Source organism: Miniopterus natalensis, chromosome 4 (genome assembly GCF_054644295.1).
Source record: "Miniopterus natalensis isolate mMinNat1 chromosome 4, mMinNat1.hap1, whole genome shotgun sequence".
NCBI classification, from domain to species: domain Eukaryota; kingdom Metazoa; phylum Chordata; class Mammalia; order Chiroptera; family Miniopteridae; genus Miniopterus; species Miniopterus natalensis.
In genome coordinates, this window is record NC_142084.1 from 86,208,537 (window position 1) to 86,228,137 (window position 19,601).

At 34.4% G+C, this 19,601-nt stretch overlaps 1 protein-coding gene across 1 annotated transcript; it reads left to right on the forward strand.

Annotated features, from left to right (window-relative positions):
* The first annotated feature begins 1,283 nt into the window (after positions 1-1,283).
* Positions 1,284-18,809, forward strand: UBLCP1 (ubiquitin like domain containing CTD phosphatase 1). Its single transcript, XM_016214001.2, has 10 exons — positions 1,284-1,501; positions 2,292-2,383; positions 2,776-2,861; positions 2,944-3,059; positions 4,297-4,395; positions 6,715-6,752; positions 7,258-7,356; positions 10,374-10,490; positions 15,292-15,419; positions 17,711-18,809. The coding sequence occupies exons 1-10, from the start codon at positions 1,348-1,350 to the stop codon at positions 17,736-17,738; spliced, it is 957 nt and encodes a 318-aa protein (XP_016069487.1). The 5' UTR covers positions 1,284-1,347; the 3' UTR covers positions 17,739-18,809.
* Positions 18,810-19,601: the final 792 nt, after the last annotated feature.

Here is a 19,601-nt window from a genome sequence, read left to right on the forward strand (position 1 = left end):
ACAGTGAAAGGCTTCAATAAATAAGTGATAGCATTTGGAAATACCAGTATTTTGATATTAGAAAATTCATTCTCTGACCTGTGAGGGGAACAGACTTATGAAAACTGGTAATAAGCTTTATGGAGGAGGATATCTACATGCTGTTGATATAGAATAGCAGCTGCTATCTTATCTTTGTGTGCTTATATAGGTACCGGTGTGTTTTGTATTTATTGATGGTCCAATTCAAGAGAGACAGTGGTAGTGGGGAAAACACATGATATTTAGTCAGAAGACCTGTTCTCTTACTAGCTGTGTGCCCATGAACAGGTTACATAACCTCTCTGAACTCTGGTTTCTTTCATTGTAAAAGTGGGACAGTTCTTATCAAACAACCTTGTTAAATGAGATTGTCTCCATAAAAACTGTCCAGTGTATTAAATATGAAACAAATAATGGCCATTTACTATTTATTTAGCACAGTGCCTGGAACACTTCAGTTATAGTCTTATTTAAAACATTTTATTTAGCCCTGTTGGCGTGGCTCAGCAGTTAATATCAGGAGATTGTGGTTCAGTTCCCAGTCGGGGCACATTTCCGGATTGCTGGCACCATCCCCAGTGCAGGGCGTGCAGGAGGCAACCAATCAGTGACTCATCATTGATGTTTCTAAATTTCCCCCTTTCAGAAATCAATAAAGATATATTTAAAAACAAAAACATTTTAACCAATACTTATGTAATGTTACTGTGTTCCAGGTACTGTGTTACTTATATATATGAACTAATTTAATCTTCTTAAGAACCCTAAGATGTAGGTAGTATTTCTGTTTTGCAGATGAGGAAGCCCAGGCACTAAGATTCAAGTAACTTCCCAAAGTCAAATAGTTAATAAGTGGAAGAGCTGGGAACTGAACCCAGATAATCGGGCTGTAGAGTTTGTGCTCTTAATGACTCACTGTTACCTCTCAAGTGTTAAATGAACAATGGTTGATCATGGAGAAACCTGCCTGTAGCATAAACCTGATCAAACAGAGAGGGAGGGGCAGGTAGCTCATTATTGCAACTTTCCAGTTGAACAGAGGGAATTTGCTAGAATATGAGGAAATAGTAACTTTAAGCCCAAAATTGGAAGGTTGGGGGAATTTTAACTTTGAGTCCAAATAACTTTTGGCATTCTGGTAACACTACTGTTACCTGTTTCTCTACCAGCAAGTTGTAAAATAGAACCCAAACTGCACAGCTCATAAAACTTAAGTTACAGGTTTGTATACATCTTCGATATATTTATTTTAACTTGTTTATTTGTATATGCCTTTCTTCTAGGTATTTTTTCTGAACAAAAGCTGTATCAACATATGTTTCAAGGATGGCTCTCCCTATCATTGTAAAATGGGGTGGACAGGAATATTCAGTGACTACACTGTCAGAAGACGATACTGTGCTGGATCTCAAACAGTTTCTCAAGACCCTTACAGGAGTGCTACCAGAACGACAGAAATTACTTGGACTTAAAGTTAAAGGTAATTAATTCCTCATGTCAGATCTTCTGCATTGATGTGGATTTTTTATATTAGCTATTATCTTTTCTCTTTAATAAGTCCCCTTGGGAGATTTCTTTGATAGGGCTATTCTTGAAATTGTTTTATGATACAAGAAAGAATATTAAATGTTAGTTGAAAATACCACCAGGATTAAGATTACTTTTGATTCCTCCGATACTTGGTGTTTGCTTGTTAAATGTTTGGCACAGAAGTCCCAGGTAAAACAGTGTAAGTTTTGACATCTGCCTTTCAGCACAAGTTTTCATTATAGCTTGAGCCTTGTCCTTTCCCCAAATTATCTTTTCTGATTTGAAAGAAATGGTGATTTAAAATGATGATTAGCAATTATAGGCATTGTTGATATTCAGTATAAAAAGGACTTTCACAGTGATTGTGTCATATCATTGAAGGGTGTGTTTTGAGTAGCATTAAACCTGTAGTTATCTTAGGTGTGCAATTTTCAAGACTCTCTGGAAAACAGCTATCTTCATCTTGAACAAAACAAACCATGAATTTTTTTTGTTTAGTAAGTTGAGTAAGGGTGTTCCTTAAGACATAGTTGGGAAAAAAATCAAAGCTTGTATTAGTTGGTACTTAGTGTGTTAGAAATGCCTAATTCAGCAGTAACAGTTTGTTAATAATCTAAGAAAAAGAAAAAAACTGCTGTGGGATCTGTACCGAATCTTTTAATGTTAGGGTTTTGTATAATGGGATAGTGAAACCAGCACCTGAACTTTAGTGAGAAAACAGTCATTTGCTTGTATTGTAGGCAAACCTGCAGAAAATGATGTTAAGCTTGGAGCTCTCAAACTGAAACCAAATACTAAAATCATGATGATGGGAACTCGTGAGGAGAGCTTGGTAAATGTTTACTTTTGTTACCATTTGTCCATTTGAAGATATTATGATTTATATTACACTTCTGTATCATAGTTTTGATTGTGGTAAAATTGTCAGTTTAGCAGTCAATGAAAAAAAAAGCAGCTGCGTGGTGAATGTGATATTAACTCAGCAGAAAACAAATATGGGGGAACTTGTTAGTATATGGTTAGCTGTAAGTATAGCAGTAGTGCAAATGGTCAAATTTAGCATGGCAAATCTGTCCAGTGAACGTTTATAACAAATTATAAAATGTTAAAATTTTCCCACAGTGTGCTTGAAAAACTCAATCTCTCATTTGTGCTTTTTATACTATGCATGTATTTTTTATGTTAAAGATAACACGGTAAAAGAAAACATTTTCATCTTAATAGGAAGATGTCTTAGGTCCACCTCCTGACAATGATGATGTTGTCAATGACTTTGATATTGAAGATGAAGTAGTTGAAGTAGAAAATAGGTAAGTGCTTTTCACTATCAAAGGAAATTGCTTATAATGTGAGAAAAAGTGAATATTTCATCTGATTTTATTTTTCCATTAGGGAAGAAAACCTACTGAAAATTTCTCGCAGAGTAAAAGAGTATAAAGTGGAAATTTTGAATCCACCCAGGGAAGGGAAAAAGCTTTTGGTACTAGATGTTGATTATACGTTATTTGGTAAGTCAGCTAAAATTGTATTTCATCTGTTATCCACAACTTTTTTTCCTTTTGTATGTTTATTTTTTCCTGGCAATGTGAAATATTTGAAAGCTTTTCTTATTGTTACAAAAGTAAATGATTCATTGTAGAAAACATATAAGAATAAGAAGAAGTCATCTGTTATCCTAAGACCCAAAGATGAACACTCTTATACTTATATTTTTGTGTGTCTTCAAGGGTGTATTTGTATGTATATCTTTATTACTTTTGCTTAATAATATATTGAATCTCTCATTCAGTCTTATTCACTGTGAATTAAACATATACATTTTTGTCACACAGAATTCTAGTTTATGAGTGCATAGTAATTTAACCAAGTTATTCATTATTGATTAACATTCAAATTTTTATAAGGATCATTTAAAAATCATTTTCTATATTTTATCCCTGGTTTCTGTTTAATTATATTCAGGTTAGATTCTTGAATTAAAAATTTTTCATGTCAACAGAAAAAGAAAGATATGCATTTCATCCCCTAATATCGTCAAGAAATGATTAGTTAACTCCTGATATTAGAATGAATTTACTTAACTCTATCCTAAACTTTAAGTACATGCAGTAAGTTAATGTACACTTGTTTTTAAATTTGATTATAAGTTAATTGGGCCTGTCGTTTTGGTGAAATATGATTATATCTGGAAGGTGAATGCCTAAAAGTGAGTATACATAGCCCTAGTTTGTTTTTCATATTATAAAGTAACATCTACAATTTAGAGCAGGGGTGGGGAACGTCTGGCCCAAGGGCCTGCACTGCCAAGACCTCCCCAAAGAGAAGCTGTTTCAACCATTACATTAGGGGTGAGTTAATTAAATGTTTGACCAAATATAGCAGGCTAATTTTTAAGTTGATAATTTTGTGTGGCCCGTGAATTATGTTATAAAAATCCAAGTGGCCCTTGGCAGTAAAAAGGTTCCCCACTGCTGCTCTAGAAACTAGATGACAAAATTATATTTTACTATATAAGCCTGAGTTCTGGCTATTGCTTTTCACAAATTGAACAGAATTGATCAATTATAGTTGGACCGTAAGGATATTACATTGTCTGCTTTGAAGACATCTCTTTGTCAGCCAGTGGAATGCATTCTGAAGTAGCTTGCATTTGATTGTTTATGTTACATTTCCTAAGTTTAATTGATATTAGGTACTTGTCTACTATATAAACTAATAATCACCTATGACTGGTTTTCTTTTTAGACCATAGGTCTTGTGCAGAGACTGGGGTAGAATTAATGCGGCCATATCTTCATGAATTCCTAACATCTGCATATGAAGATTATGACATTGTTATTTGGTGTAAGCTATATTTTTTTTGTTTAGATTTCCATGGAAGTAAGGTGGTTCCTTATATTTTTCTGATTTATAAAATATCACTTAAAATGACCTGTGTTTAAATATACATTTTTCACTTGTTTTAGCAAAATTTTAGTAATCATGTTTGACTTTCTTGCATCACAACATAAACATATATAGTTGCCAAATACCGTTGAAATAGTTAAATATAAGAAGAGAGTAGATTATGGTGTCAGAATTAAAATGGCCTTATTTTCCTAAGATACCTCTATCCCCCGAACCCCCCATTAGGAACTTTTCTTTCTGATCTTTACTATAGAATCTTTGATGCTTCAGGATATTGTTGCTTTCTTTCTTCATCACTCTAGTTTCAAAATACTTGGAGAAAGATATGCTATTTTAAAAATCACAGTGATGTGTTTCTTCAGAAATAGAGGCGATGTGAATTTAAGGGAAATTAATGACTAGACTAAAGCAGTGTTAACTCCCATTTGTGGTCTATGGACCATTCCAGGAACTTACATGTCTGTGATAAGATAAAAGTAATGAGCTTGCTTCGAAAAGTAAATTTACTATGTTACTGAGCACACTGTTTAGTTCAATTGACAATTTTTTTGTGGCAAGACTTTCTTGAAAAGGAAGCAGTATATTGATTTACATCTCACCTTCCCACAAACATTTAAATTTGCCTCTGGCAGTATCATAAGCAGAGAAGAGCTGTCCTGAGTGTGAGTTAAATAAAATCCAATCAATTATAGATGCCACATTTAATTGTACTAGGTTTTTGATGAGAGGCCACATAGTTGTATTTCAATCTGTAAATTTCCTTTGTACTTTTCCTTGTAATTTGAGTATCTCCATTGTTCAGTGATAATTTGAGTTCACTGCCATTAAGATTAAATATTTAAATTTGTAATTTTCTGGTTTGTAAGACACAGCAGAAAGCTTCCCAGGAAACAAATTTTTGTTTAGCAGCTCTGTTACCTGAGATGACATTTGAGAAAAAAGTTTATCCTCTAAATATTATTAAAGTAGATTTAGAAATTTAGAGAACTTTTTGCAATCATATATTTAAAATAATTTATTTTACAAATTATGAAATTTCATGGTAGTATGTTGAAAAGGGCACCTCATTTTGGCACTAAGTAGAGTAGGGTTTTAATTCTGGCTCTGTCTTTACTATGTGATACTGGGAAAGTCAGTTAATCTGTCTGAGCCTTAGTCTCCTCATCTGACAAATGAAGATAAATAAACCTGTATTACAGGGTAGTTGTAAGAGTAAACATACCGGTATAGTATCTAATACTATGTCTGGCATAAAATAGTTATTTAGTAAGTAGAAACCCTTTTTATTACCTGTGAATCTTTTTGTTTTTCATTTGAAAATTATATATCTAAAATATATAATGAATTAAAAATTTTTTCCTCTCATGATTGTTGTCATTGTAGATACACCAGTCTCTAAAATTTTAGTTCAGCTGGCCAGTTTTGCACGAAAGGTGATTCTTTTGGTTGTGTGTGTGTGCTAAAGATGCTTATTTTGAGGACACAGTTACCTCTATTGCCCTTAAAAAAATACAGATACACACACACACACACACACACTCACTTTAAATAATTGAACTCCTTTTTCCCCTTTTAAACATTTTTCTTGGTAATACCTGTTTGGTTTATTCCAGTAACTTGAGACCAGGAAGGCACATAAAGGTGAGGGTTTATATTTTAATATCATTGATCTCAAAACTGGTTGGTGTCAGACAATAAGCAGATACATAACATAGATCAATTTATGAATTTAGTTGTCTCAGACTTCCTGTTAAGAGCTGCTAGATGCAATGAGCACTGAGTTTGCTGAACCTGGCAAAATTCATTGAAGCTGGCTAATCTTTAACATTAACTTTTGACGCATAATATCTGCATATGTTGACATATATACTTGTGCATTGCCTGGATAGAAGAAAATGGGGATCCAGACACCCTAAATTTAAATTTGGAACTGATAGAGAATAGTATCAAACTTTTTTTTAAAGAGAATTTAAGTCTTGATTTATAAACTTACTAGGTTCAGAGTTCTTTTGAGCATTGATTACCTGTATCTTTTAGATAAAAGTAGTAGTTTAAATTTTATTCCGTCTTAAAGACACACTAAAATGCTTTTCTTTAAAAATAAATACTTAAAGGAAAATTACCACAAATACCTAATTTATTGAACTTTTAGTCTTGCTTAGAAAACTTAACTGATTTTATTTATACAGAAGAAAGGTTTTTTTAAATGAAATTCAGGCTTTTCATATGTCTTGTATTATCATTCCTCATGTTTAGCTGCAACAAATATGAAGTGGATTGAAGCTAAAATGAAAGTAAGTATCAGAAAACAGTCCATTTAAGAATGTTTTGAAACTGCATTTTTTTTTTTAAAGTTTCTAGTTGAGTTAATTTAATTCTCATTGGAGGACATTTAGTAGATTAATAAAACAGTATCAGGAGTTAGAGCTGTTTAAAGTCTGATGGTGGATTGTATTGAATACCTGTGTTTTTTTCAAGAAAAAGTACAGCAGAGCTCCCCTTTCTGTTCTCATTTTATGATAATGCTTTCTTTTCTTTCTTTGTTCTGGTTTGAGATACTTAAAGGAGTGATGCTGTCTAAAATAATAAATTGGGAGGTAATCTGTCTGTAGGTTTTTTCTTTGGACTGCCATTTATTGACTTAGCTAAGTGAAACTAAAATACTTGACAGTTGTTAAGCAAGAGGTGGTGGCCAGGGGGTAGAAAGTTGGCATTAATGGGAAATTGTAGCTGGAAAACTCAAAGCCTGGCATTTTCTACGTTGTTATATTTTAACCACATGAATATTTGTATTTATAGGAGCTGGGAGTGAGCACAAATGCAAATTATAAGATTACCTTCATGTTGGACAGTGCTGCTATGATAACAGTGCATACGCCAAGGAGAGGATTAATAGATGTAAGAAGTTACTTTACTTTTATTTAAAGACTTGTTTATTTTCAAATGTACTTTTGCATTTATATTGATGGACTAAACTATAGAAAGAGTTTAGAAATACGTCTGAGTGGATATTAAAGTATTAGTTGAGTTTTGACTTAGGAAGATGAATTTAATAGATTTGAATTTTAATTATAAAATTAAGCATCTTGATGCAGGAAAGGTCAAGAAAGATCATGGATAATTGTCCCAGGATGATGGCAGCACAGTGTTGCTAAAGACACAGTAGGTGTGAAAAAATACTATCATCAAGGGAGATATTAAAAACAAACCAAAACAGACTTGCCATGCCCTATGTGAAACTGGTAAATAAAGACATATACATCATGATAACATGTACTTTGGAGTGATGTATGTGAAGCCCCAGAGAAGAGCAACAAGAGACATCAGAGAAAAGGATTGGGCTAAAAAGATTAGGGTTCTTCACTTTATTTACGGTCAAGTAACTAGTCATATTATTGAACTCCTATCTGCAAGGCCCCATGATGGGCACTGTTGGGAATAAAGAGATGAGACATGATCCGTCCCTTTTGGAAACACACAAACTAATAGGAATTGGGGAGAACTTAGCATTCTAAGAAAGCTTAGGAAAGACTATTAAAATTGTCAAAATATAAATAGAATGTTTAAGTGCATGGGAATTAGCTCAATAAAGGAAATATACTACATATATCACAGGCAAAATATTTTCTACTGAAGTGGTACATTGATAAAATCTAAACACTAAAGGAAGTTTGGGAAATGTTAAACATAGTAGTGTTTATAATAGTGACAAATCACAGGGGTGAAAATCCTTGCTGCCTGACAACAGGAAATTGGAATATAAATTTTTGTTTATCCATATAATGGGACCCAGCTAAATCATATAATGTAGAATATTTAGTGCTTTAAAGTTTTTTTATGACACATCATTGAAATGAAAGAAGTATTTTATAGAGCAGTATTTGAAAACTGATAGAAAATAGTTCTAACCTCTGTTTGGTTCAGAGTTCCCCTTAGCTTAACAAAAGATCTGTGAACTCTCTGAGGTCGCTGCTGTTTATAAAAAAGACTGAAGGTAAATAATTTTATCAGAATATCTAGTTATCTTTAGTATTAACTGGGTTATAAGTAATTTTAAAATTTCCTTTGTGCTTTTCTGTGTTTTCAGATTTTTTTTACAGTCAGCAATATTACTTCTCTAATTGAGAACAAAGTAGTTCATGTTTGGGGAACAGCTGGTGCTTGACCTAATTACAAAATGTCAACACTGCTTAAGAGGATGTAGGATTCCTAACCCTGGGTGTCATAAAGCTCTTGTCATATTTCTTGAGACTTTGTTAGTCAAGAAAACCAAGAATCTGGCTAATTGTGTCAGCTCATGTATATTTGTCTTCAAGTATTTGAGGGGTTTGTTTCAGTAGTAAACAAGTAGCACAAACAAATTCAGGCAAATAAAATTTTGGTTTTTTTGTTACTCCTCACCTGAGGATATTTTTTCCACTGATTTTTAGAGAGTGGAAGGGAGGGAGAGAGGGACAGAGAGAGAAATGGAGAGAGAGAAAAAAATATCAATGTGAGAGAGACACATTGATTGGTTGCCTCCTGCACACACCCCTACTAGGCTGGGGATCAAACCTGCAACCTAGGTACATGCCCTTGACTGGGAATTGAACCTGAGACTCGTTGGTGCATGGGTCGATGCTCTAACCACTGACCCACACCTGCCAGGGCCAAATAAAATTTCAATAAAATTAAAATATTTTAATATTCTTTGCTGTATCTAGGGCACTAAGAAGAAAATAGGCTTTCTTTACATTAAATTATAGAAGGAGAAAAAGAAAACTTAACATTTTTTTTTTTAATCCTCACCTGAGGATATGTTTATTGATTTCGGAGAAAGGGAGGGTGAGAGAGAAACATTGATTTGAGAGAAACATTGATCACTTGCCTCCAGTACTACCCAGGACCGAACCAGAAACTTAGGTATGTGCCCTGATCTGGAATCAAATGCACAACCTTTTGGCATACAGGGTGACACTCCAACTAACTAAACCACCTGACCAGGGCAAAACTTAACATTTTTAAATGACAGCCCTTGTCACCATTTACTACTGTTATTTAATCTCATAATTACTATTACATTATAATCTCATATTACCATAAATGAGACTCCTGCCTTCATCAAAATGTATTTTCACCACTAAAAATTAATTTGTTAAAAATTTATTTTTCTAAATGTGTAAAATACATTCACATGATTCAAAATAAAATGTACATAAGAGAAATCTTCCTCCCACTTGGGCCTTCCAGCCACTTCACCCTCCTTTCCACAGGAAATCACTATTATTTCTTGTGTGGTCTTACAGACCTAACACAAGTACCAACAGATATAAATGTGTAAGGAATTAATCTTCTTGAAGGCTCATTTTAAGAATGCAAAAATAAAAGCAACTTATAAATTATGGTGCTTTTAAAGTTAGGCAATCAAGTGCCCTAGAAATTATGTACCTATGCCACTGAATTAAAGAAAAATCAGTTTTACTGTAATATTTAAATTCTGTATTAAAAGAGCCAGGTACATTGTCCATCATTAAGGTTTTCTAGTTTTGAGAACAGACTGCATGTGACCCTCAAGTTCTGAGGGGGAAGTATTAGCCCAGAAAGTCATGTGACTGCTCAGCAGACATCTAAACCATTACTTTAGATTCTCTTTAAGTTAAACAATTACTATGCCTTTGACCCCAAATTTCATGTTGAAATTATGGAAAGTCTTATAATGGGGTTCAGTTCAGTTAGACGTGAATAGATCTTTCAGAAGTTAACATTTCGAGATACGTTGTGCTTTCAAGCATGTTGCATCAGTTCTGGGCTGTTGACACAGCCAGCTGTCCCTTTCTTACAGCTGTGTAGCTGCAGGGCATTTTGCATTATCTCTGCTTTTAAGAAAGTGTGAACTGTTGATAAAATTTGAGTTAAATCTGAACTTTTATTCTAAGGTGAAGCCTCTTGGTGTTATATGGGGAAAGTTTTCGGAGTTTTACAGCAAAAAGAACACCATTATGTTTGATGACATAGGAAGAAATTTTCTAATGAACCCACAGAATGGACTAAAGGTAAAACATAATTTTACTTGCTGTGCTCATGTAACCTGGAATATGTAGTAGAACTTTAACACTGTGGAATTTCATACATTTTTGGAAGTACTTTATTCTTACAAGAAAATATTTAAAAAAATGTATATAAAATTGAACACTGCTTCCTTGGTTAGCCAACTCATCCAGGTGGTTTATTTTTAATTAAATTTGTGGAGCAACATAAGCTTACTAACCATTGACTTTTAGTGACAAAAGTGAAAGCATCAGACATCTTATTAATTAGGGATACAAATCTTGGAATTTGTTATATTCTAGTTATCTGGAAAGCTGGCAGTAAGGGTTTTTTGGTCTTTTTGTTTTTAAATGAAACTAAGAAAAGGTTTTGAAAATTAATACAGGATAAGTGGAGATCTTAGAATTATAAAATGCCAGAGCTAGAAGGAACCAAGGTCATCTCCCTTCTTTATGGACACAATCTGAGGACCAGAAAGTTCATGACTTGTCTAAGATCATATATGTAACTGGTTAATGATAGAATTTGAGTTAGAGTCTAAGTGACTTGGTTCCTAGGGCAGTGGTGATCTTAGCATGAGGTCACATGCAATCTTGGGTAGGCATAATAGTGACTTTTAATCCAGGTAGCAGTGTAAAATTATTAAGAGAGGAATTTGAAACTTAAGATTTCTGGCACCTATGTTTGCCCATGTCAGTACAATATGAAGGTGGAAAAGATAGCTCTGTATTACGGTTCTAATGCAAATAGAGTCTCCATTTGAAGTGGAAATCTTGACATTAAGATCTTTAAAAGAGAAGAGAAAAATTTGAAGCGAGTACATTTTTGAAGCTTTCCTTACAGACTGTTGATGTTGTCCTTTGTGTACAATGAGGATAGTTTAGGGACAGAATGCTAATCTAGGTAGTGAATTGCCACAAATATAAAAGCTGTTGACTTGAAAGAAAGTACTTGGGGTAGATTGGTGGTTATGTCACCCTTTAAAAATGGCTTCTCTCTGAGGCTGTAGGAGAAGTGCTTTTCCTGTGTGTAGTTTACCAGGTATAAGGTACAAAAATATATTCTTCAGTCTTAAGAAAAGATTCAACTGCTCCAAACCGAATTCTGTATGAAACTAGTGATAATTACGTGTATTGGAAAGAAGGTGAAGTTATGATATTCAAGGAATGATTTTTAAAAAATTATTTTTAATTGAGGTCTAATATTAGTTTCATGTGTCCAACATAATAATTTGATATTTGTATTTATTGCAAAGTGATCACTGCAGTAAACCTAGTTAACATCTATTCATTAGTTTCATGTCTGTTTAAAAAACTTTTATTTTCCCAACCAGCATTTGGGCCCTACTCATCCTTGAATGCAGAGATGATCATATAAATTTCTAGTTTTTCATATTTAGAGCTGGATGTAGTGCAGTGAGTATATTGTAATGTTTTGTTGTATTCCTTCATTCAACTGAAAATGTAAAGGCAACATAGTAATTTTTAAACTATTAATAAACAATGTACCAAACTGATTCCAAGTTTAAAAGCAGGAAGGGGATTTAAACTGAAAGAGAAAGTAGAGTCCAGTGGCTGGTAAATAAGATTTTCAATCCAAGACCCTACTAAGTTACTTTTACTTTCCAACCATTTGGTCTTGGGCACTATTAAGCAACAAAACTAAAATACACAATGATCCGGAGTCTAAAAGTTAATAAACTAGTTAAATGAAAAAAAAAAAAACCCTCTATTCACCTAGTTGATTTTCCTTCCAGTATAATTACTGCTTACTGTACCATTTTCAGAAAAGGCCTAAGTGCTCATTAGCAGTGCAGGCAACATATATGGCCATTGTTGCTCATATGAAAAAAATATTTTTAGGAATTTAAAAATGTCTAGATTATCTGAATTCTCTTATATATCATTTCCTTGTACAGATAATAAAAATGGAATTTTCAGAGTATAAGTCAATTTATCCATGACCACAATTCACATTCTTTTAGTTCAGTACTATATTCATCATTCACAATGCCTTCTATATTACATTTCAAACCTTAAGATTAGCAAGTTTATATTATTAAAAGTTAACTTTAAAATAAGCAGTCCTAACTCAAAATGGATAAAAGACTTAAATGTAAGTCACGAAACCATAAAAATCCTGGAAGAAAACATAGGCAGTAAAGTCACAGACATCCCATGTAGTGGACTTTCCACTGATACATCTCCTAGGGCAAGAGAAACAAAAGAAGAAATAAACATATGAGACTACATCAAACTAAAAAGCTTCTGTACAGCAAAAGAAAACAGCCTCAAAATACAAAGGAACCCCACGGTCTGGGAAAACATATTTGCCAAGGATGTATCTGATAAGGGGCTAATTTCCAAAGTGTACAAAGAACTCATATTACTCAGCAAGAGGAAGACAAACCACCCAATTAAGAAATGGGCAAAGGACTTGAATAGACACTTCTCCAAAGAGGACATACGGATGGCCAAGAGACACATGAGAAAATGGTTAACGTCGCTAATCATCAGAGAGATGCAAATTAAAACCACAATGAGGTATCACTTCACACCTGTCAGAATGGCACCATCAACAAATCAAACAACTTGTGCTGGTGAGGGGGTGGAGAAAGGGGAACCCTGGTACGCTGCTGGTGGGAATGCAGACTGGTGCAACCACTATGGAAAACAGTATGGAGGTTCCTCAAAAAATTAGAAATGGAGCTGCCTTTTTACCCAGTGATTCCACTCCTAGGAATGTATCCTAAGAATCCTGAAACATTAATCAGAAAGAATATATGTATTCCGATGTTCATAGCAGCACAGTTTACAACAGCCAAGATCTGGAAACAGCCCAAGTGCCCATCAGTAGATGAGTGGATAAAAAAGCTGTGGCACATTTACACCATGGAATACTATGCAGCTGTAAAGAAGAATCTCGTACCCTTTGGGACAGTATGGATGGACCTGGAGAATATTATGCTAAGTGAAATAAGTCAGGCAGAGAAAGACAAACATCGCATGATCTCGTTTATATGTGGAATCTAAAGAACTTAAACTGATGAACAGAATATGTTCAATGACATGGAAGCATAGATGAGAGTGACAAATGTCAGAGGGATGGAGGAGGGCAGGTGGGTGGAGGGGGAGAGAGTAACCAAAGAATTTATATGCATATATGCACAACCCAAGGACATGGACAATGGTGGGGAGAGCGACTGGGGAGAGGGATGGGATGGGGTGGAACGGGTCATTGGGGAGAAAAAGGGACAGCTGTAATATTTTAAACAAAAATAAATAAATAAATAAATAAAATAAGCAGTCTTATGTTTAAGGTCTCTAAAGTCTTCTTTTGGGATTTCTATCAAAAGCATGAAACCATGATGAGAAAACACAGTATTTCAGAATACTTCTCAATTTCAAAACCGCTTCTACGTCATTGTAGGCAGATCATTAATAAATACCTTCTTGAAAGAAGTTTTCAAAAGGAGACAAAGATACCTCTCCCAAACTAGAATTTTGGGGGGTGGTGACTTATGTATTTCTAGGAATTCCTTCTGATTTAGTGATTCTACTGAGTACTCTGATTAATATATTTTTTATAATGGAGAGGTCCAAATGTAAATGGAACTTCATAGAATTGTATAACAAGACCCCCATGTAGGCATCATCCAATTTAAACAACTTACTAATTCATGTATGATTACGTTTGCTCTATACCCTACCTGTTTCCCTCTCTCTAACATTTTGAAACAAATTCCAGGCATACAATTTTATCTAAAATTAATTTAAAAATTTGAAAGGCTGTCTTTGAGTTATAAAGATACCTGAGCTGTTGTCTTTATTTTTTTTTAAATATATTTTTATTGATTTTAGAGAGAGAGGAAGGGAGAGGGAGAGAGAGATAGAAACATCAGTGATGAGAGAGTCATTGATTGGCTGCTTTCTGCATGGCCCTACTGGCTATTGAGCCTGCAACCCGGGCATATGCTCTGACTAGGAATCAAATGGGGGACCTCATGGTTCATGGGTCGACGATCAGCCACTAAGCCACACCGGCCAGGCTGAGCTGATGTCTTTGAAAAAGCAAAACTCTTTATTGAACTGTAACCAAGAAACATGTATAAAATTTGTTTACCAAATTGTGATAAAGATAACACATATAACTGCCACTCAAGATATAATACCCCTTACTAATTACAATCCTTCACCCTGCCTACCAACTTGACTTTTGTGCTTTTAAAATGAATCAAAATTTATCAACCTTAAAAATTTTATTGTAAATTATATTAATTGTAAAATTTGGAAAATATGACTATTTTAATGGGAAAACTCTTGTATAATTAAAAAGGTTTTTTATGGAGACTTGAATGATAGATGCTTAAGATAAAATGAGAGAGGAAACAGGTTATAAAAATGTATTATATCTTAGCTATATAAAAATTATATAGAAAAATAATGAAATGAAAATATCAGTGTTAAAAGTTTATCTCCCATGTTAAATCAAGCTTGTATTTGGGTTAACTTTTTATGAATGAAGTGATATGAATGAAATTATTCAATTAGTAAGAAGCAGCTGGATTGATAGAAAGGGGAAAAGTCTAAGCAGTTATGCAAAGAAGAGAAGCCACACAGGGTTCAAGTGCTATGCTGGTGTTTTGGGTTCAGACTGAGAAGGTAACATAAGGTAAATTAGGTGGAATTCGTATGACATCCTTGGTGATATTTTAATCTCATTAACTCTAAATGATGGAATAGTGTATATTTGTACTGGTTTTCATATTGCAATGTGAAATGTTGGGTACTGTTTGTTTCCTAATAGATAAGGCCTTTTATGAAAGCGCACCTAAATCGAGATAAAGACAAAGAACTTTTAAAATTAACTCAGTACCTCAAGGAAATAGCAAAATTAGATGACTTTTTGGACCTGAATCACAAATACTGGGAAAGGTAAGTGCTAATTGTTTATTCATTTTCTCTTTCCATTAATGAATGAAAAAACTGGCAACTCTGGTTATATACATAACTCTTAATTTTTATTTTAAATGGGTAAATCGTAAGACTATTTTCTAATCCCATGACATCTTCCCCGAAAGTATTTTTCTCTTTTGTCTTAACCTCTAACTTGTTCATACACCCACCCACGTCTTAAAATCTTTAGTACTTCTTTTTTTTTTGTTTTTAAGTATATCTTTATTGATTTGGGAGAGAGACAGAAACATCAATGATGAGAGGGTCATCAACTGGCTGCCTTCTGCAGGCCCCACCTGGGAACCGAGCCCACAACCTGGGCATGTGCCCTAACTGGGAATCGAACCATGATCTCCTGGATCATACGGTTGATGCTTAACTGCTGAGCCATGCCCAGCCGGGCTTTAGTACTTCTAATAGAGAGGAATTGAGAGACTGCTACATGTTTATGATGCTACCTGTAAATTATTTTGTGACATTAGGTAGGTCATTGTTTTATGAATCACATGGGGATGTGATCCCTGTTCTCATACTGTAAAGTAATTCAGCATAAAATAAAATACACTACAATTTTTTTCTGTTAAGAGTTAATCTAAAGTAATCTCTCTGTGTAGGAGAAAAGGTAGAAAACTTTATTCCACTAGAAAAACAATTACTTTTGATTTTCCTTTTCAAAGATAACCACTGTTACCATCTTGGTGTATAGTCTTTCTCGTCTTCTCTAAGCACAAGCATATGCACAAATCTACATACAGACTGCATATAAACATCAAGATTTTGGCCCTGGCCAGTGTGGCTCGGTTGAGTGCTGTCCCATAAAAATAAAAAAAATTCAAGATTTTGAAGCAGGGAAAAATCTGAGAAGTGAACAGGATTATTATGTACTTCAAGTAATTATTTGCAATGAGATCTTTAAAGATCTGATTCCATTAATACAGCAACAGGGCAAAAACTCTTCATGAACTAACAACACTTTGGCTTTTCAAATTTCACTTCTGACTTTCCTCTGGCATACAGCTTTGTATTAGAGCATCACAATCTTATTAGGACTATAAGGCTGGCATTTTTATTCCCATCTCCAAACTGTAGATGATGTAACTAAATGATGGGTATAAGTGCTACAATGCCAGGAAGTGAGCAAGTTTTGCAGCATCAGAACTTGTCCAGGTGTTATGATTTTAAGAACTCTTTCCTCACCCCCATTACCACTGAGTGTGGTAATTCATAGCTCTGAGAAAGAAGAGAAATAAAAGTTTTAATTTAGTGGTAGATTCCTATAAAATAATACAAAGAAAACTTTGTTTGATTAGTAAATGAATGTCTTTTCATCTTTACACTCTTGATCAGAGTCCCTTAGCATCTTTGGCCCACTGTCTTTGTGCAAGAAAAATAAGATACTTAAGTGGAGTTTGAAGGGTTTTTGGGTGTTTTTTGGAAATTACAATACTAATTATTTGGAAGTAAGGCATTATAGAGTGATAGAGTACAACCTCCAGGGTCTTCTTAATTTAAATTTGAGTTCTGCCACTTTCTAGCTTTGTGAATTTGGGTGAATTGCTTAACCTCTTTGTTTCTGTAAAACGAATAAATTCTAATAGAAAACTTTTCATAGAGCTGTTGTGAGGACTAAATGAACTTAGAATATATGCTTAGTCCAGCCAGGTGTGGCTCAGCAGTTGAGCGTTGACCTAGAATCCAGGAGATCAGGGTTCAATTCCCAGTCAGGGCACATGCCCGGGTTGCGGGCTGCAGCCGATCAATGACTCTCTCATCATTGATATCTCTCTCTCTCTCCCTCTCCTTTCCTCTCTCTGAAATCAATAAAGATATATTTAAAAAAAAAAAAAGAATATATGCTTAGAACAGTGGTTGGCACATAGTCAAAAGGTATTAGTGATTACTAACAGTTATTACTCACCTTTAAAAAAAGTTTTGTTAGCCTGGCCGGTGTGATTGAGCAGTTGAGCATCGACCTATGATCCAAGAGATCTCAGTTTGATTCCCCTGTCAGGGCACATGTCCCAGTTGCGGGCTCGATCCCCAGTTGGGGGCGTGCAAGAGGCAGCCAATCAATGACTCTCTCATCATTGATGTTTCTATCTCTCGCTCCTCCCTTCCTCTCTCTGAAATCAATAAAGACATATTAAAAATAATAATCTTCTAAAAAAAAAGTTTTATTACTAAAATAAACTACTTTCCTTTGGGGAGAGAGTTAGATTGTTACTGTGAATTTAGCATGATACAGCTTGGATGTCTTTTATTTCTTGCAGGTATCTCTCAAAGAAACAAGGACAGTAGTTCCAAGTTATGCTGGCAGTTATTGAAGATACTTGAGATCCATGAACTCTTGCTTTGATGCTAGAAATCATTATAATAGTGCTGGACACTGAAGCAAATACCAGACTGCTTATACTTGGTCTTCCAGTTTTTTGTAAATTTAATTTTATATTTTTTGAAGATTATAGCAATATGCTAAAAATATTCTCTCCCCCCCCATGTGAATATACTGTTACTCTTGAAAAGTATTTTCTCCAGGATTGAGTACTGAGGTGTCCCCCCTCCACCCCCCATGCCACACAAACAAAAAGTGTACAAAAATGTATACTCAACAGTGTCATTTTGTGACTTTGGAAACAAGTTATGTCTTGTGTTCCTGCCTTATTTGTGTTGTTGTTTGACTCAGTCTAAGACCAAACCCATCTTGAAACTATTGCTTTTCCTTTAAAACCAAAAAAATATTTTTTCAGTAAGGAACCTAGTTTGGTATACTTAAAATCACCAACAGTTTTTTTATTCCTTTGTCATAGACACAGCTTCTCTTCTTACTCCACTACTGACATCTCTAAATTCTGAGCTGTCTCAGTTTGGCTGTATGTGTGTCAGTGTTCTTTGAGTAAAACTGGAAAATGTCAGCTGTGAAAGCAGTATGTCATAGTATGAAAAATAGAAAACATAAGATTGAAGAGTAAAACTAAGGAACACTAATGTTTCTTTTTGGTGGCTAAGTAGAAACATTTCTGCGTAAAACTATTGTCACAAAAGCAGTTAAAGGCAATATATTTTAAAGTGGGACATATCACTGATTCAGCCCTAAAAAGCATGAACAAAAAGTTTTTGCTCTCTTCTAGCTATATCTTGTCTAAGTGCAAACACTGTGTTTCAGTGAAAATATCTAGCTATAAGCTTAAAAAAATTATTTGCAATGCTTAAGCCTGCAGATATGTAATGTGACCACTGTTTTGTGTTGACAGTATTGCTTTATACAGTTCTTGTATTTGAAAGGAATCTGATTCTTTCAAATGAACATGGTGTACATTGTTCTTACGGGACTATTTGAGTGGTGTAAATAATAAATACCTTTTCTTAAAACATTGGTTATCTGCTCTTTGTTGAATCAGAAAACAAACATTAGGTCCAGGGAAGGACCTCTTGAAAAAAATTAAATGAGTATGGTTTTACAAGCGTGTATTTCACTATTTATGCATTCAGAATTGGTTTTAGCAACTTCTTAGATATGTTAAATTACTTTAATAAGCACCATGTTTTCAAAAAGATGAACTATTTTCTTTGTAACAGGTTATTATAAGGATATGCCGTGCAGAAGAGTTTGAGAACCCTTAATTAAAATTATTCAGTTGTGTTTTTAAAAATTTTTTACTTATTGATTTTAGGGAGAGAGAATTGTTCCACTTATTGATGCATTCATTGGTTGATTTTTTTTTTGTTGTTAATCCTCACCTGAGGATATTTTTTCCATTGATTTTTAGAGAAGAGTGGAAGGGAGGGACAGAGGGAGGGGAAGAGAGAGAGAAACTGATGCAAGAGAGACACATTGATTGGTAGCCTCCCGCATGCACCCTGACCCAGGCCAGGGATTGAACCTGCAACCCAGGTGTGTGCCCTTGACAGGAAAATAAACCCAAGACCCTTCGGTGTGTGGGCTGACTAACCACTGAGCCACACTGGCCAGGGCAGTTGATTCTTGTATGTGCCCTGACCAGGGGTTGAACCTGAAACCTTGGTGTATTGGGACGAAGCCCTGACCAACTGAGCTACCTGGCCAGGGCCTAAAATGTGTTTCTTAATTATGAGGTTAAGTTTAAATATTTAAGAATGGAATAGAATATTCATTTCATTGGAATGTTTCCCACTGTAACAGGC